Below are 20,493 nucleotides of genomic sequence, written 5' to 3'. Positions count from 1 at the left end.
TCTCACTATTTTCTGAGTTTTTATAAAACAAACAATTAATCAATTAATAGAGAAAATAATCAGCTCATAATAATTATGAAAATATTTATACAATATAGTAAGAAATTAGTTCCTCCTCAGCAAACTATAACAACAAAATCCTGCTGCATGAGTGATAATAATCTAATAATATCATATCATATCTGTTGCAGGGGAGACTTTTCTGCATTAAGCACTTTTACTTTGAATACTTTAAATACATTTTCCTAAATATACATTTACTTAAGTAGCATTTTCAGACCAGGACTTTTACTTGTAACAGAGTATTTTTGTGTGCTTTAAAAATTATAAAAATACAGTTAATCTACTTTTTTAAGTCATATTTTTCACATTTACTTGAGATTTCTTGTCTTCCTGTCATCCTAACATACAGCTACCACTAGGTGGTGAACTGTAACAACGTCTTACATACCTTCAATTAAATGAGAGACTGCTCTCTCACACATGGACGGTTGAAAAAAAGAAGCTGAAATCTTTTAAATCTACAGTCAGGTTCTGTGTCGGCCGGCCAGCCAGGTCTCATGTAAACCATGTGAAAGCTAGTCATAACTTCCTGTTTTCGCAAACAACCATAAAATAAGCTGAGACGAGATGCACACTTATACACACACACACACACGCGCGCACACACTCGCACACACATATATAAACATACTCCTGCTGACCCAAACCAGGCCTAAATGAGTGCTGCCAGCTCCTCTCATGTGGTCTCTCTGTGACGCTAGCTGGTCTGACTGCGAGATTAGTTTCTCCTCACAGCTGCTCGCCATCCCCAGGCCTGATGAAAGGCAGCCTGTCTGTCTGTCTGTCAACACGGGGGGACAAAGACAGAGAGGCCTTGCCACATGTGTAATTAGCATTGCTTCACAAAGATTATAGGAGATAAATGACTCGTTCATTGTAATTTGTCAAGCCCAGAATAGGAAAGTTGACAGAGAGAAACCACAGAATGCAGGATAGCAGCCATCCCTGAAAGGATTAGATGCAAAACACATTTAATTCCAATCAAAATATTCTTTCAGTCATTCATTACAATTGATTGATATGTACATAATTATTGAAAGGCTGCACACATATGGTGAGGTTGTAATTGAACAGTCCCTTTTAACTCCTGAATTGTGTGTTTGTTAAGCCTGCTGTTAATGGCTCCACTTAACACATCCACAAATCAAATGAGAGGAAGCACGAAGAGAATATTCATTCTTATTGTCACAAATACATCAAGCTCCTTTTGAAATATATACAAACATTGATGACATTTGCATCTTCTGAAATAATACATAGACAATCTACTTTGTAAAATTAATTAAAACTAAATATAAACAGGCTGACATTTTACTTTTCTTCATTAAAGGCTTGTACATTAAAACATAATGAAACAAATCAAACCAGTAATAAAATAGCTTATCAAATGCATAGCATTTTTTCTTAGACACAAACTGCACTTGTGGTGCAATAAAAGGAGAATAAAAAAGTCTACATACAGGATAAAAAGCACTGTATCAAAACTGAATGTGTCTTCTTACTGTAAAATAGCTTTTGTTAAAGCCTGCAAACAGAAAAAAAGGAAAGTTCACTCAGTGAAATGCTTTAAATTCATCTCTCGTATTTGTTTTACCAACTTTGATCCAATTCCCTGCCAGATTTTAATGTAGCAAATCGATTGAATTTTCGACCATAAAAATGTTTACTTTCGTGGCATGACTTTGAGAGCAGACAATTATTTCCACATGTTAAATAAGGAAACTCTTGAAATCATCCAAATGTCAAATTTAGAAAAGCTGAAAACTAGGAGTGTGCTGACTTCAACCTGGGCTCTTCAATGATGGGAGGTGGGAAATAAAAAAAATGTAGTAACTCTTTCATATCAAAAAACGCAGCTTTTCCATTCAACAATAAAAACATGACGTTCTTCCAGTCTGAACTCTAGTTCCACATCCAGTTCCCAACAAAATTTCCCCATCTTTGTCTGGAATGGAGGGAGTTTCCATTTGAAAAAGCCTGCAGCTCTCTACTGGAAAATGAAAAAAGGCACTTTAGAGATGCCTGAGACAAGATTCAGTGAGTAATGTGTGAAATGGTAAAGATTTAATTCTCTCATTGTAAATAAAAGCCTTCCTTTCCTTGCTCTTGTACAAAAAGCTGGTATGGTAGACGTGATGTTTTTTATCCTGTTATTTGTTATCTAATTGACTTCCTAAGTTGCCTTTTCACTCCGTACTCCAATGACAGTTGAGGAAGTTTGGTAGCTCAGTTAGCTTTCTCTTTTACTCTTTCCTGTACTTAGCTGTACCCCTCTTGGTGGTTGGGGGGGGGGGGGGGGGGGTGTCACATGTGGGGGTAGCTAGATGGTTACAGAGAGTAAAATAAAATAATATTTCATGATGAGCAGCATGAAATGAGAGCCACGAAGAAGCTGAAAACACAAACTTGATTATTCACAACTCAAAAAGGTGACTAATTTAGATATGCTATATATATGCTAGGCTTGCCTATCTTGAAAAGAAAACCAGATTTTGCAGATGGTTACAAGACGACAACCTGTAAAAGCCACATATATTCACATCTTAACTTAGCTAATTTTAGTAAAACACAAGCTAACTAGGTAGCTAATATTAATCGTCGGCTACCTAGTTAGCTAGCATTTTGCTAACACTACCTGTAGTTTGCTACCGTTTTGCTAGCATGCAGGAACGGGAGAGACCTGACTAGCGTACCAAGCTTGCTCAACTGTTTGGGCACAGCGCAAAAAAGGGGCAGGACTTAGGAAGGGTGAACAAGGAATTAAAAGTTGAAATTAAAAGAGAGTTGAAGTAACCAATAGACATGGTCAGAGGTCATTTTTGTGACGTCTAACTGATGGTTATGGAGATGATCACTGTAGTAGCAAATAAACAGCCACTGGTCACTTTTCACTTTCCCAACAGCTGTCCCTCCATCATTTCCTGGACTGGCATTGTCTCGTCTTGCAAGGTGCTGTGGGAGATGGAGTCCCCTTGAGACCTCAGGCAGCTCTGGAAAAACGGGGCTGTCTCGTTGGCCTCTTCTTGGACGGGGCTCCCGAAGGCGTCGTCCTGTCCTGTTCCATCACTGCCAAGAGACGTCTGGCTGACATAGACAACAATGACATCGCCACTGAAGTTCATCACCTGACCGCTAGAGATGAAGGTGGTGTTGTGGTTCCCAGACACCTGACCTGAACAGAAGAAGAAGAGATTGTGAGAAGGAGACAACAGATGCAAGAGTGGTAAAAGGCTAAGAAAGGTCAACTTTATGTTCATGCTAAGTATAACATATTCAATAACTTGATATTAGCCACCATTAGACAATAGCTAATGTTAGCATTGGCCACCACCTAGCTAACATTACCATTTGATATTGTTATACAATACAATAGGATAGGGATAAAGTAATTTTGAAATATCAACAGAAGAAATCATTTACACCTTTTCTATTGTATCCTGTAACATTATCAAAGTGGTCGAATGCTAACATTAGCTGTTTTCTAGGGGTAGATAATGGGCTATCAAATATGTTTTTTTTTACCTTGAAATACGGCCCTATCTAATGGTGGATTTTCACTATCTATTGACTTATCAGTTACTGATCAGTGACATGATAATGATTTGTCAGATTTCATATGATTACATGCCTTACAACTGTTTTGACAACAGCATTTGAGCTTCCTGCCCTGAGGTTGATGTCAGAGGAAAATAGGTGCCATGTGATTATAATGATTTATATAGAGTATAGTGAAAAGTGAGATTCAGTCTCTGCTTTATACCCATCCTAGTATAAGTATTTATTTACACATATTTTTTTTTGCTTTTTTGAAAAAACAAAAGTGTAATTTAGCTACACTTTCAGCCATAAGCAGGGTAGTGTGACAAAAAAACCTTGGTTACATGACAAACAAATCAACATTTCCCAACCTCGATGGTATAGCGTGCAATGACACCTTATTGGGAAATGTGTAAAAATATATGGTATGTGCAAGACACTGCCTTAAAAAAATCCCCCCCTATACACAGTAGAGCTTCCTCTATTCATGATGTAAGTGAAGAGGGACTATATCTTGGCTAACCTCAGATGACAAATGGACAGTGGGTGTAATGACCATGCAGGACAACCACAGAAAGGCCACAGCTACATAGACCACCATATCATATCCTTTCTGCCTTATTTGTTTGAGGGCGTCCTGCACTTTTTAGCGTGAGAAACTCAAGATCTCCAAAAACAAGCCATTTGTCGGAGGTTTAGGGTTTTACAGATGGCTGAATAAATGAAAAAAAAAAAGTGTTTTTCAACTCTTTGTAACCTTTATTCCTTCCAGCATGTTTCTCCAAAAGAGAATTTTCCATAATTTATCTCAACTTAATTGATACCTGCCTCAGCTTCTTTTGTACAAACTTGTACAGATCTACCGATACCCATGTATTGTTCACACATGGATTCCAGCCAACCAGGTGGATTATGAAATAAACAGTGTGTTTTTGTTTTGTAAGCCATCTCTCACCACATTAAGCCTCTGGTTCCTATTTTATCCAACCTCCTGTCTGACTTTTCCAGCAGACAGAACCAGCCGACCTGCCATGACTCACAGCTCATGCCTCATCTATTCACACATATGCACACGCACATAATCACAGTGGATGTAAGCAAACAGGCTCTAGCAGACACTTTTACTCCTACACTCACTCACATACACTGAAAAGCACACATTCGCCCTATAAAGTTGGGAGGACGGACAAACACAATCACACACTCAGTGTGTCTCTGTGTTCCCCATCTGAGAGCCTTTCCCGGAATACCAGTCTGAGAGGTCTAGCATGAAAGTATGTCATTTCACCACAGCTTTGAAAACAAAGCGCGATGGAATCTGCTTGGGTTCTTCTGTTTATCCTTTTCTTAATACCAAGCTGATTCTTCTGGATGCCCAACAATTGTAGCAATACAGTCTACTGACAGGGTTTTTTTTTTAAACCAAAGACTAAAGTTGAACTCTTATAGAAGCCTTCTCCGATTCGATCTCAAAGGAAACCACAATTGTGCACAGTTTCCCCAAAAAATCTTGCTTGCATATTTTAACCAGACACCCACCAGTTTTTAATTCCTTGACCGGTAAAATATATTTGCTCATTACTACTGGTGAGGTGCCCTTGAACAAACTGTTCCAGTGGAGCTGCTGAGTGGCCAAAAGATAAGACGTGAAGATGTGAGTAGAGCCTGACCAAGATATTCGCCGTCCAATATTATTGGCCTGATATTGGCCTATTGCACTGCATTGGTCTATATTGGTACTGGTGTATGTATTGTCTGTTATGCGCCTATATGAAGCCCTCTTTTTTAACAGAAGATTGTTTTTATTTAGCTTCTTACACAGGGTTTTTTGTACATATGATGCTTTATCTTAACACAAGTTTAATATAAACCTATATTTTGCTATATTTGTGTTTTTTTCTTTATAGTTATTTAAAATTATTAAAAATACAGGTGAATGTCAGTGCCCTTTTATCATTTTAGACAATAATATTTATTGTTAGACTGTAAAATACCCAAATAAAAGGGAGTGCACAGAATATGATTTATAGAATATAGAATATATACATTAAGACACATTATTTTGCAATCATTCAAAAGCGGTTAACACTTGTTATAAGGATATGTAATGGATGCTGGATATTTTACAGGTTAGCAATAAAATTTATTGTCCAAAATGATATCAGGGCACTGAAACAGTAAACTTTCACCACTATTTTAAATACTTATAAATAACTATACATTTTTTAAAAACACAAAAAGACCTGAATATATGTATGTTACACCTAAATGAAGAAAAATTATAAAATATACACAGAGTATGTCCTACAAAGCTAACAAATAAAAACAATCTGCATTATGTTCAATCAAAAAAAAAAAAAGTGTTCATATATGCACATATTGGACAATGTATATGCCAATACCAATACAGATCAATGTAACATATTGGTAATTAATATTTGTAGTGACACTGGCCTCAAAAATCCAGTATCTGTCAGACCCTGGATATAATATAATGTAAAAACATTTTAAATGGACAGAAAAAACCTCTGACCCTTGACCTTTAAATAGCATGAGTGGGAAGTCCACTTAATCGATTGTCATTACTGCATGATGGGAAATGGTGTTCATGTCAGGCCAGTAAGTGTGTCATTAAAGTACCCAGTCATCAGTGAGAGTAAAAAAAAAAAAGTCTTCATGAGTTCGTGTGTATGTGCGTGTGTGTGTGTTTTTGTTGGGTGGGCAGGGTTATAAAAGTATTACTCAAGCTGCGCACATCTTGCTTCAATTAAAGCTGTGGTCACTTTGCGCAACCCTATGGAACTCTGGGTAAACAGGAGCTTTGTAGATGGCATAGTTCACGCTGACACACACATACACAACACTATGTTAGAGTGTGGTTCTGGTGGTTCACTAGTTCATCAAACACTGACATATCTTATTCCTCCTCCCTGTGTGGTCCCCCCAAAATTCGGTGTCCAACTATCAGTACTGGCTTTAATAAAAATATTTCTTGGAAACAATCACACAAACTTCGTATTCATATTCTGAAACCAATCCTCTGTTACAAGCTGTGTTCACCTAATATTACCCCAGTTTGAGCTAACCACTGTCCCGTTCAGGCTGTTCTGATAATGCTGCTTTTATAACTAACCATAACCACTCAGTGTTTGAGGCACAGTAAAAAATGTTTCCCGGAGATTTTTCTCTTTGGCAGCACGTAAAGGTCTCAGCGAGAACAATACAAGTTCAACCATGTGACAGTAAAACTTTCCATTAAAACCAACATATATTTCATTCTGTTATTCTTGGTGGCTAGTCCCACCTATTCTTGCGGAAAGGCAATGCTGCTGTGCAGCTCATCAAATCACGTATGGCGCTGATCCTGTGGCAGTACAGTGGTGAGTGCCTACACAAACAAAGAACACAGAATCCACCTGGCAAACACAACTGTGGTCCTGCAGTCTTTGTAATGAGCCATTATCCCCATCACGCACAACCGCTGTGCGTTCAGTTTTCACTGACATTGTTGAATGGTCATACCGAAATTATCCTGGAAATATCAAGCTCTTTAGCATCTTTGTATTCTGCCAAGAGACTCAAAAATAGCTTGACTTTCTGGGAATCTACACTCAGATGTATGGAAGACCACTGCTACCATTAAAAAATTGTTATATAAAGTGGAAAAAAAGAGATACAAAATCTGAATTTTGAGATTGACTTCTGAAGTCAAAATGAGTAAAGTCAGATTTTTGATATTTGAGTAAAAAACAAAATATATCATAAATGTTATAAAAAAATCAAAATGAATAAATCTAGCTTTAAATTTTGTTGCACAATTAAAAACTAATATCATTTTAGTAAATCCAAGTTTAGTGATGTAAACCAAAGTTAAATTATTTTTCTTAAATTAATTAAGTTAAATCTATATGGTGATGCTTGCTTACTCAAAATAAAATTAACAGATAAATTCAAATAAATCCGAGTGCTTTCAGGATCTGGTAGCCTAAGTATAAGTAAGGTTAAGAGGGGCCAGGTAACTTGGTAAAAACTTAATGAAATTTTGCACTGTTTGCTAACTAGCAAAAAAAGTTAATGAAGCATTACATTATTTGCTATGACTTTCTCAAGTTATGAAAGTAAATCAAAATGATTGGATAGCAGAGAATATTTTCTTATAATGTGTGCTTTAAAAACTCATAATTCTGACTTAATATCTCATACTTTTGACTTTTACCAACCTGAGGTAAGAGTTGGTTCAGCCAGCTGACTGTGGAGGCTCTCAGGTGTGCAGTCCAGTTCTGACTCCACAGAAGAGAGCTTGGTTCCCCTGTTATCCCCCCAGGAAAGTCCTTGGCCTTGCTCCGTGCTAGAGGTCTCAGCTGGCTTGTCCAGGTAGAGATCTGAGGAAGTCATCAAGGGCCTGACCGAGGTCATCGCCGAGGTCGTACTATTCTCTGTTGAAGTGGAGTCCGTGCTCACCAGTCTGTATAATTCCTCTTGTTTAACCAGTGACCTGTCAGTCAGGTGAGGTTTGAACTCCGGTCTCGCCTGAGCCTGAGACAACGGCAGGCAGAGTTCGGGAAGTGGACTTGATGGAGGGATTACAGAGGAGGTGTGGAGGAGTGGAGGAGAAAGGGAGACAAGAGAGACACCCGTTTCTCCACCACTCTCTGCCCTTACACTCTCACTTTTCTCCTCTTTCCCCGTCTCATCTCCATCCAGCCCTCCACAGGAGCAGGTTCCTGGAGTGCCGGGGCTGACAGCCTGGCTACAGTCCTCGTTCTCCCCTACCTCCAGTGGCTCACGGACAGGGATGACACACACACAAGAACCTGTCAGAAGAGGAGACACACTCACGACCTCCTCTTCTTCTGACACCTCTTCAGGTTCTCCAGACCCTTCGCTCTGATCCTCCATTGCTGTCTTCCTCTTGGTCCCTTCTTCCTCTGACGGCAGTGACACCTTGATATCAGGAACAGAGGTGGGGTAGGTGGATGGGGTCTCATCAGCGGGGTTGTGGGGTGCTTGGCAGATGAGTTTGGTCGTCTCACATGGTGTACATTTGGGGCCTCCAGGGCCTCCTATTCCTCCCCCTGCCCCACTGGGGTAAAGAGGCGTCAAGGTCTCCTAGAACGACAGAAACAAAGACAGAGGGAATGTAAATAACTGTTATTTTGTGCATTAATAGTAAGATATATATGATTTCTAAAACCATACATGTAGTAATTAAGTGCCGTTTTTGTTTTTTTTTTTTGAATTGTTTCATTTGGTCATATATTTCATAAATAATCCAATAAGTATTTGTGTCTTATGTATTTCCATTGCTTTTTAACTGAAATTCCACTTTACCTGCTGTATCCTAGTCCTCTTCAGGTTCTGGACACAGGATCGCAGATTTACTAGAAAAAGAAATAACATAAATGGAGGAGCAGAATTTTTTTTAGGTCCAGTTTAAAAAGCAAGTCAAATTTGAAACATATCATGGTCATTTTCTGCAGTTAATATTACATATGTCTCCTTTAATGTGCAAAAATAGTTAGCTCTGTGCAATGTGCAACACTTGTGTATGAAAATCAGGGATGCACGATATTTGATTTCTGTTGATATCATATTTGATAGCTGATATTTTCTGATTCATATGGGCAGACTGCTGATGCCAACACCAAAACATGAACAGTTTCTTCCCCACCTAATTGCTAATGGCCAACAGGCAAATGCAGACATAAAATACAGCCCTTTTAAAAATTAATAGGTTTCACTGGTGTATGCATTGTATGACACCTTGGACTCATGCAAAGAAAATGAAACACCTAACTGAAGAGAAGTTGAAGATTAACATTTCTGTGAGACCTACCAGAGAGTAATTTCAGTTTGTCCTTGTAGCAGAAGAGGAGCAGGATGAGCAGAGAAAGAACAGTGATGACTGACAGCACTGAAACTATAACCCAGGAGGGTGCTGCACCTGCAAGAAAAGGGAGTTCAGAGCTTGCTTTTCTATTCTACATCTGCAGTCAGTCATGAATATCTGCCAAAGATATAATCAATCAGACAGTTTTCTAATTTCTCCTTCCAAGTGGCAGACGTGTCCTGCCACATTTGCTGTGCAGTGCATCTTTGCTTTTGAGCAGTTGTCTCTAGTATTGCCTATTTGACCTACATAACCAAAGAAGCCCTTCAGTGAGAGGACTGGCTATTTCCATATGGACTGTAATTACTCTTAATGCCTGCTGTCAGATGCTCCTTAAAAGCAGACCAGAAGACCATATATTTATTTTTTCCGAGGCAAAGTTACATTGAGTAGTAGGTTAGCTAGTTAAAAAGAGGAAGAAGATTTTTCTTTAGATAATTCTATTTTTGACATTATATTTTGTGGTTATGGTGGTGGAAACACTACCACTTTGGTCCACATGGGCCTCCAAAATCAACACAAAGTTCCTTGTAGCCACTTTAAAATAGTTTTAAGAAAGTCTGCAGAGGATGTGTCCACGTCTTACCAGAGACAGGTGGTCCGCACACTGCGTCAGCCCGAGCGCTGCCTGGCTGTGTTTCACTCCTGCCTTCGGCCTTGCAACTAGAATAGAGAAGGAAACCACAGAAACACAGAGTGAAGAGGAATATTTGGACACGTGGACATGTTTTTTTTCTTTCTGTCCCTCAACCTTTATTAGCCAGCCTTTACAGATGGATCTGCCATGACGAAGGACAGACAGATGAAGAGAAAAACAAAATCCTCTGTCTCCCCATCGTCATCATCATCGTTATAGATCCGGCCAGCAGTGGAAGCTGGTGTCTGGTCCAGGGTTCCAGAGGAAGTGGTGTGAGTATTACTCATAACAGCTGGCTGGGGGTGAAGCGGACGACAGCTAACCAAACTACCCATTTCCCTTCATAAGATTCCTGGCTAACAAACTGTGTGTGGGAGTGTGTATGTGTGCATATATACACTTACCTAGTCCATGGTTTGCATTGTTCGGCACTGTTGTCAGCAGAGAAGAAGCCCTTCTTACATTCAACACAGATCCTCCTTCCACTTGTAGACTCTGCAATTAACAGCACACACTGTAAATTATCTCCAAAGTGACACTCAGCTTTAAATGTTTGATATGTGTTTTATGTCTTACCAGGTTCAACCTCGAGTCCATATCCAGCACCGCAGGTGGGTATCCTCTCGCAGTACTCACAGTTGATGCGATCGCACTGGAGGCTGGGGAGACAGCGGCACGGCTCCTCTGCCTCTGGGTTTTCAGGTCTCTCCATAAAACCCTTACCTGAAGGTCAAAGTGGGGAGCATTTCAGTACAGATGTAGGTCCAAATCACTGAGGGGGTCGGGAGTTGGAAACTGGCTTTGTTACAAAGAATTTGAGGTTGTTCTGATAATGATGTAAATTGGTGCAATTTTATTTTCACATTCTCATCCTGAGACACTTTCCTGGAGAACACTTTATTTTGAGATCGATTCAGTTTTCAGACTTATAAACGGGAACATTTTCTGTCATGACCAAAGCATTTTTAAATAATAAGAGTGCCCCAAAATCAATACAAAAGTTCTACAATAAATATTTTGCCAAGTCCGTAATCTTAAGTTTTACTGAGACTGTACCAGTAGTGTTGCCTTACAGGGAAAATCCACCCCAAATCAAAAATACTTCTTTTCTTCTTACCTGTGGTCCTGTTTATCCATAGATTATTTTAGTGTGAGTTGCAGAGTTTTGGAGATACTGGCTGTAGAAATGTCAGCCTTCTCTAGAACGTAATGGAACTAGATGGCACTCGGCTTGTGGTTCTTGCGGTTCTCTCATTTAAGAAACTCAACAGCAAGGTCTCTTTCTGAGAATCATGACCCGGTTACTCAAGATAAGCCACAGACCTCGTTGTGAGCAGGTCTGTGCTGGAACAGACATCTCTCCTGCCGATATCTCAAAGACTTGGCAACTCACACCAAAACTAACTAGATGATCAACAGCACTACAGATAAGAGGAAAATTTATATTTTTGATTTGGGGGTGAACTCTCTCTATAATCTTATGGTAATCTTTGATGCAGTGCACCTGAATTTCTCTCCAGGGATTAATAAGGGTTTATTTCACCTTATCTTATCTGCAGTTTATTGTATTGCTGTACTGAAATTTTTTTTATGGAAATGTCTTTGGTTTTGTTCTTAATGTAAATGATCAAAATAATGGCCCACATTGTTAAGGCATACCTATCAAAACCTTTTAATGGTTTTTCAGAAGACCTTGTTCAAGCTGCAGGTACTGACCTGGGTCACAAAACTTCTGAGGAAGACAGCGATCCTTTTCAGTCCAGCCGGGCTGGTATTCACCACGACTACATTTAACACATTTAGTCTCAGCGGAATCAGTGCAGTCATGAAACACACGGAAGCCTAATGGGAAAAAAAGCAAGGGTGAAAGACAGATGGATTTAACAAGCCATGCATAATCACAGTAACCACTAAAAACCTAATGGAAGAAAAGAAAAGACGGAGGAAACTGACAAAATTAGAGCTCTTTTTCTCTTTTTAAGACGTGGGTATTTTTAGTAGATCAAATGTCACAGTTAATTGTGTGTGTATATGTGTGGTTGTGAAAACACATGTGAATTTCGGAGCCATTTCAAGTCAACATGTTCCGTTTTTAAACATCCTTCCTCTTTTGATTTAGGATCTTTCAGAATGGAAATCTATTTTTATTTAATGCTGCCTCCATTGACTAAACCAAACATTCAATACGTTCACACTACTCTCTGGTGTTTTGTGTGTGTGTGTGTATTATTACCTGGTGGACACTTCTTGCAGCATTTGGCCCCTGTTGAGTAATGCATATCATCACAGGATAGAGATTTGGAGACCGCATTCTAAAAAATATCAAGAAACAAAATTAGTCTTCTGTTTACTTCTGTATAAACTATACCCCTTTACAACACATATTTTGAAAATAGATATAAACAATTTACATGATAACTATTAGTCTCTCTAAATATTACCAAATTATATAATGACCTTCTTGATTAAAAACATCCATTTTCCATTAGTGCTTTACAATTTTCCTCAGGGAACGCCACGCTTTTCTATGGCAGCCGTTCTTCAGCTCATCTTTCAAATCCACACGTGATATTTTGAGATGGCGGTGAGTAATGAGAGGAAGAGGATGGTTAAAACATTTCCAAGACATGCCCAGGAATTCTTTCCACACTCTCAGAAGCACCTGACCACAGCACTGTGCACCCTCCAAACCAGCAAACTAAACCCCAATACCAATAGTACCCAGTTACGTAAGGAGAACCCAGTGGAACTAGATACAATTAACTCCAGCTGGCTTGGAACTAACAGATACTTAGCTGCAGATATATTCATGATCCCCACTAGTGGCTGCTGTTAAGTTTATCCCTAGAAGTTTTCTGTTCTAACCACAGACTGTGCAAAAGAAGCAGACACAGCCTCCAGATGTACTGGAAGTGCCTTTAACCTGCATGCATCCTTTAACCACTGGTTGCAAATAGAAGTCTGACTGTATGGAGGTCTATAAGAAATTACCCTAATGCTCAACTCATTTATTCCCTAATTAAATATTTTCCTGATGCCTTTAAGGTCTTAATCACTAGTTTCAAGTCTTCTTAAATATAGCATGATATTTATATGTAAATTATGGTCTCACTTACAGTAAAATAGATGATACAGTACAGTACAGAATGTGTAGGGCGTGGGTAACTTGTGATTGACAAATTGCTACGATGGCAAACTGTCAATCAGGACAACTTTTTGGGTGTTGTCCTTGTTTACGTCTTCGAAACTTGACCCTTTTACAGTTTGTTTTCAGTTAATGAACAAGTATAAATAGGCTACAAGTCTGTTTTTCGCTAGCCAAAAGGGTGAGATCATTGCCGTCATTACCGCAGATTTTATTTTGAAGGATCAATCTGTTCATACATCTATGGATCAGTGTTGTCACACACAAGTCAGGAATACAACCTGTGATTGGTCGACAGACTCAACCCAATGCATCTTGGGATTGCCAGTGAACACATTCCAACAACAACAACAACAACTCTTTTCAACACACACAAAAAGATGACTAACCACAGAAGACATACAATGTTTGGATTTATCTTTTTGGATTTATTTTACCATGTCTCCAAAAAAGACACTGCAATAAAATGTTATTATTTGAGCTGTCGCTGTACACTGACATCCCACAGGAATATACTACTTTGTCACTGCAGTAAGAACAAATTCATACTCTCACAGCCCTACTGACAACCTCCCCAGCTCCACCCTCTCATTCAAATATTGTCACTTCTGGCTCCAAAACAACAAGATAGTAATACGCATTTTCCAAACTCGTGACTTCAAAATGGTAGTCCACAAACCAGTGGGCAAACTCAAAGTGGCGATGTCCACTTCTTTTATTCAGCTATAGCATTAGCATGGTTTACCAGAGCTGTTGAACAGTGAAACATCAGAATGTGTTTTAAACAATACATGGGACCTCTAGTGAAAAAGGCCACAAAGGTAGTCAAAACCATGCAGGCCCACACACACACACACACACACACACACACATACTGTACACACCCTCCAGCCACCCTAAATTAAGGGCTGGCAAAGTCCTCGCCACATTGCTGAATTAGAGAATCTGGCTGTTATGACAGAAACTACGCCAAAGCCACAGTGTCTAAATTTAAATGTAGAAAAATACAACCTATAGGTCTGACTGAACTCTGACCTCTGACCATCCTCTGCTTTTTCTCACTCAGCCCTTCTGAAAGCTTACTTTCCCCACGTAATCATACACGGATTCAATCATTCATACTGTGATTTGTACAGTAAAGAAATGCTGGTGCTGCAACAATCCAGTTACATAAAATGTGACAAATTCATCCTCCTGCTCTTCCCACAGGCGAAATTCATAAGAAGTACATTTGTCTGTCATCATACTTGTCAACAATGGCCGTCTTTTCTTTCCCTTAGTGCATTTGTGTGACTGTAACTCAAAACAGAAATTTGAAATGTTTTAGTTTCCTGTAGTTTATGCCGATTCTAACAACAATACAATTCTGGAGAAACCACAGAATTCTTGTTTTTCTTGGCATAAGATTAAAAATATGCACAATAATATCAGTTTAACTGAAAAATTATGGGATTTAACTCTGGCATTCACTCCTTTTGCTCTTCAAAATAAAGGTGCTAACTAGAACCATAAAGGGTCAGCTTGTCCCCAGGGGAGAACCCTCTTTGGTTCCAGGCAGAACCTTTTATAAAGCTGTCACTTGGAACCCTTTCAAAGAGTTCTACCTAGAACCCAACTGAATGGGTTACACCTAAGAACCATTAGTGAAAGGTTTCCCCCAAAACCACACTCAAACTTTGATTCCTGAGGAAAATCTCACATTTTCTGGTTCCAACTGGTAAAAAACTTTCAAGGTTCAGGACCAATTATTTTTGATGGAATGGTTCAAATATTAAATTCCATGTTGGTGGAAAGGGCCTATCTGAGGGCTCTCTCCAGAACCTTTCCATCTACTAAGGTCGGAAACAACTCACCCTAGGGTTCTACCGAGAACTGTTTTATCTAGAACCCAACCAGGATGTCCTGCCGAGAGCCCGTTTGTATTATGGTACGAAGAACCCTTGATGAAACAGTCTGCCAAGGATTTCAACAATCCTTGAGGGACTCTTTCTTCCAAAAAGGGTTCTTTGGATGATCTTAATGGAACGCTTAGTCTTACAAAGAACTCTTGACAAACCCTCTTCAGAAGCAAATGGTTCTGGTTAGAATCTCAGCCCTTCAGGAGGAACCCTTATTTCTAAAAGTGTTGTTTTTTTTCTTGCACTTCCCTGTTAAACTCTGTCTGTCTGTCTGTCTGTCGGTCTGTCCGGCCTCAGGCTACAACAGCGCAACATGAACACTGCCAAGCATTTAATTACCTCCCCTCAGCCTCTCACACATCAGCCAGTCTTTGTTTTATAATCTAACCATGAGGGATAATGATGCACAGCTCTCATAGCTCGCACCGCAGCACTAATGAGGACCATGTGCTGCAGGAGACAGAAGTGACAGGAGCAGGAAAGGTTCCCATGCTAAGAAGTTCACGTCTTTGTGCGCCGATAGTTCGAGATAGATGTGGAGAGAAGCAGCTGTCGAGCCAGTGGTGGTCAATCCGGACAACTGGGCCAGAGTGCACAGGAAGCCAAAAGAATGCTGGGAATTGTATTTTTGTTACCGCCACATCTAAACATTTGGTCTCAGTTATGCGAGGCAGTACGTTTTGACTCACTAAATATATATGTAAGAGGAAAAGAGCTGATCCACCCCATATGATTACAGGTTATCATAACGGGTTAGATAGAACATCCAACCTCAAAACTAACTTTATCTGCTGTATGTATTCAAATTATACACTTATGTTTGAAGTGAAATGTAAAAAGAAAAGCATAGGAAAGGAAAAGGGTGGAACTGTCAGATTGATGGATGGAGTTGGCTGATTAAATGGAGAAAAAAGACAAAGGGGGCATTAAGTATGCTGTTGCTCCCATGATATTCAGTAACTGCTTTATCACCTTGTCACCTTGTGTTTATCCTTTAAAAATCCTTCACAACTTATGTGATCCTTTCAAACACAAGTGTGACGCAGACTGCATTCCATTTGCTGTCAGAAAGCTGGAGAATTTGCATAACGGCCACAGCAGCCGTAGGCCCCGAGCCAAGAGAAGCACTATGTGACTTTTAGGCCTCCAGAGGTTTCAGCGGTCTGTGATAAGGTGCTATAAAAACATAATGCATAACAACTGAATCTTTGTACAGTGTTTGCACCTGCGATTAATTCCTTAAAAGCCATAAAACCAAATCCTTTGAAGTGCCACCTGCACAAATCAGGGTGTTTACAAGTTGTGAAATCTCACATTCCTGATGACTACTTTTAAAACTTTAACCATATGAGTATCTGAAAAACTTTTTTTTATTACTCAATAATAATAAAACATAGTATGCATTAGTTTGACACTTTCCATTGACTTTTCAAATTTTTTAAGTGACTTTCTCACCAAGCATGTGACAAAAACTGGGCATCCAATGACAGACACTGTACGTTTTTCTTGGGAAAAATCCTTCTGTGCACATGAACAGACACCTTTTAGAATTACAGCAGGAAGAGTGGCTTAAAGGGACGGCCCATCCCAAAATCAAATATACATATTTATCCCCTGGCCTGTAGTGCTTTTTATCTATCTAGATCTTTTTGGTGTGAGTTGTGGAGTTTTTGAGATATCCTTGTTGTGAGCAGTTTCATATTGGAACTACTTTCTTTCTAGTAGAAAAGAAAGTCGTTCCAGGAGATTCTTAAGTAGCCTGGAAAAAGAGTAGTTCCCACATTTAACTATTAAAGGTCTGTGGATTACCTTGAGTAACTGTGTCATGATTTCTGGAAAGACATCTTGCTGTTGAGTTTTTCAAATGTGTTTTTTGGCACTTTGAGTACCACAATGTATGGTCCATCTAGTTCCATTATATTATAAAGAAGGGAAAAATCTCTACAATATCTTCAAAACTTGGGAACTCACACCAAAATAGTATAGATGCATAAATAGGACTATAGGCCAGAGGAAGTCTGTCCTTTTAAGACTACGGCTGGGTATCATTCACAAATTTTTGATACCAGTACGGATACCTAGGTTTTCATACTGGTTCCTGAACGCTACTTTTTCCAAAACCAAATCCTTCTTAACAAAAAATATTATATTTTTAGAAGAAGACCTGGTGGTAAAAAACAATACAATGATCCCCATATTTGGGCATAATGTAGTATTTTTCCTGAACACCTCTACAATGTAATATTAGAAAGCCACTCATCAGCATTATTAGATCTTGGTACAAGCATGCTAACACCGATGAGATTTAATCCTTAGGTATTGAATTTTGGTGTTGAATGACAAGGCATTTTTTGATAGTATTGAAGCAATTCAATCGGTGCCATTAAAAAAATACTGAAGTTTGATACACAGGCCCACTTAATACAAAAGACAGCCAACAATCTGTGCACAAAAAGTTCAAACTATAGAAACTCAATCCAATGACCAGGGAAGAACAGATACTGCAAAAAGAAGGAAAAGAAGGGCTGGGACAACTGGACAACTATAATCGGTGCTAATTGTTTTTAATTGAACTAGTCAGAACTCAATTAAGGTGTTATAGACATAGTAAATGTCTTAAAGGATTTAAAATTCCTTCCCAACACAAAGCTCCATTGTTATTGCAAGGCTACATGCTTTATCTATGAATTGTCTGTTGTCTGCCGAGTTAAATCAAGTTTGGATCTGCAGGCCTGAAGCAATGTACGCTTACTGCTCAAGCCGAGGTAGACACAACACTGATCACTGATGTAACAGTGGGTGGACGGATGGATGGATGGAATAAAAGAGGCAGTGACAGATTGCTGAAGGATTGTCAGATGCATTGATGGCTACAGAAGCTGACCAATAAAAAGTACAGGAGCCGTGTGGGCAGACAAGTAAATCAATCCACCAAAACTCAGCTTATTCATGATATATTGACTTTTATACTCTCCACATCTTGAAGTAATCTTGTATTGCTCAATGTTACACAGACAGTTTGAAATGAACTTGGAATGGATTGGATGGAGTGGTTGAAAACCAAGAAAATGAAGGGGAATTCTTTCGGGATACTGTGAGTCAGTAATGGCAAGACCACGGTGAGAGCAAAACCAAAGCCAAAGGTTTGCAGCGTCACCTTAAAACGTAAATGAAGAATATTTCTTCCCTTCTTCCGCACAGCAACTTATTTTCCAGGAATTGAATCTGTATTTGCTCTCTAACAAATGTCACATCTTTCTTCTGTGCCATTACCTCTCTGGATTTCAGCGTGAACATCATACAGTGCCCTCCCTGAGCATTATCTCTTGCAACACATTTTTGGAGACGCCGAGAAGAAAAACAGGGAAGAAAGAAAGAGCGTCTGTTCCAGTCAAAGTCATAACGATGCTGGTTTACAGTAACACAGGCAAACAGGCAGTGATAGATCACTGGTGCCCAGCAGTCCCACCACCACAACCACAGCTTATAAACTACTCCACCTGGTCAGAGTTAGCTGCTTGGACTAAACAACAACATGGACAGCATGTCATGGGGCCATTCACTTTTTGTCCTTCAATTAAACTGTGGCAAAGGACCAGCTGAGACATTATGTTGTTTTTATACTAATTTCACCAATGCCTTAGAAAAAAAATCCAGATACACTGAAGACATTCATTTATCACAAAAATGCATTTAGTCACAGTGAAACATAACAATCACATTTTTAGTTTTATGCTCCTCAGTCTGGAAACCTCTGCTGTGTTGGCGGTAATGAGGTTCCTGATGAGCCATTTGGCCCGCGCTGGTCCCCTCTGGACCGGGAGAGAATGCTTGGTGAGAGGGGAGAGGAGCATCCAGCTGCCAGCGGCGTTTTTGCGGTCAGGACAGGGGAGGTGGACTCGACCCAAACACAACTGTTTCCAGTCAGTGTAAAAATTCAAAATTCACCTCCCCCCCGCCCCCCCTCCCATCTTTTCCTCTGTGAGCCCAAATCATCTAACGTGATGACACATATTCTAGCTTTTTGTTACATATCTTCTTGTCCATCTACTCCAGAAAAATAAACCAGCATGATTCTAAGTGTTATGAAAACTTGACAGCCTCTTAAAAGTGGTGCATATGAGACACAACACACGAAAAGCAAAGCAACTTTTCAAACTATGAAATATCAGGGAAATTAAAACTTCATTTTAACACGAGACGTGTGTTTTACCTGAGCGTAAAAGCTGACGAGGGCGCATGTTATCCAGCCTCGGACCATCCAGCTTGTGGACAAATTCAGTCTCATCTCTGCTGGTTAATGAAGACAACTTCTGAGCCAAACTCGTCTCTCTTTCAGCCAAAACTCTTGACACCAAGATCCGATTCTAAATCACTTCTTCTCGTGTGCGTAAATGTGGCGGCACCTCCACACCGTCTCACAGCGCATTCTTGCGCCTTCATTCCCGTTTAGGCAGCTGCAGTTCCCAGCTCTTCTCCTCTCCTCTCATCTTCCTTCTGCTTTTCACCCACGCGTTGTGGAGGAAGCTGCATGCAACAGCTTGTAAAAACTGACTGAGTAACTGACTGAGGGAGGGAGGGAACTACTCCACGTTGTCATGAGTTGAGAGAGAAGTTCATCCCCCGGCTCTTCCCCCTTGGCTCTCTGCACTTATTCTCTCTCTTTGTAAAAAGAATGAGTGTGTATGTGACAGTTAGATTCGGTTGCACTATCCAAGGTTAATTTCAGTTTAGTGTAAGATTACCTCTAATCAGAAATAAGCAAAACTAGGTTTAATTTGAGTAAATCCAGATTTGAAGGTTGGACAATCAAAAAGTAATCTTACTGCCATTACAGTTTTACTAAATGTTAACAGAAATTAAATAGAGTTTAATAAATATGAAGATGCCTGTTTAGGGTTACACAGGATTACAAAAAAATATTTGTAAACTACCCAAAAGACTGACAAAGCATGACATTGGTTGTAAGATAGCTAAAAGTTAAACAAAATGTTGCATTGTTTACTAGCTGGCTAAAAAGTTGGTCAACCTTGTTAGATTACTCACAATGGCTCGGATGAGATGAAGCTCTAATTTCTTTGAGGAAAAAATGTCTCCAACAGACCAACTGTTTTAATGGATTAGCTGAAGTAAAAGAAGGAAGAGGTACATCAGAAAATCCTTGAATTCATCTCAAAAAGGACACCATTTTTAAACCTCTGCATTATAACATGGCCTTACGTTGTTTGCTAGAAAACTAAAAAGTTAACGGAACATTACAGTGTTTGGTAGTTAGCTAGAATGTTAACATAACATTACATTGTTTCCGAGCTACCTAAAAATG

At 39.4% G+C, this 20,493-nt stretch overlaps 1 protein-coding gene across 1 annotated transcript; it reads right to left on the bottom strand.

The window, feature by feature from the left end:
• Positions 1-2,848: 2,848 nt before the first annotated feature.
• On the bottom strand, positions 2,849-19,710 carry tnfrsf11a (tumor necrosis factor receptor superfamily, member 11a, NFKB activator). The gene is made up of 10 exons (XM_084747755.1): positions 19,384-19,710; positions 12,361-12,439; positions 11,844-11,969; positions 10,704-10,850; positions 10,532-10,622; positions 10,077-10,153; positions 9,437-9,544; positions 8,932-8,981; positions 7,821-8,709; positions 2,849-3,235 (listed from the first exon to the last, which is right to left on the bottom strand). The coding sequence occupies exons 1-10, from the start codon at positions 19,456-19,458 to the stop codon at positions 2,952-2,954; spliced, it is 1,926 nt and encodes a 641-aa protein (XP_084603881.1). The 5' UTR covers positions 19,459-19,710; the 3' UTR covers positions 2,849-2,951.
• Between the last annotated feature and the right edge of the window lie 783 nt (positions 19,711-20,493).

Source organism: Lutjanus erythropterus, chromosome 21 (assembly GCF_056507025.1).
Source record: "Lutjanus erythropterus isolate fLutEry1 chromosome 21, fLutEry1.hap2, whole genome shotgun sequence".
Classification (NCBI taxonomy): domain Eukaryota; kingdom Metazoa; phylum Chordata; class Actinopteri; order Lutjaniformes; family Lutjanidae; genus Lutjanus; species Lutjanus erythropterus.
Note: the sequence above shows the minus strand (reverse complement) of the source record. Positions and strands in the feature narration are given on the sequence as shown.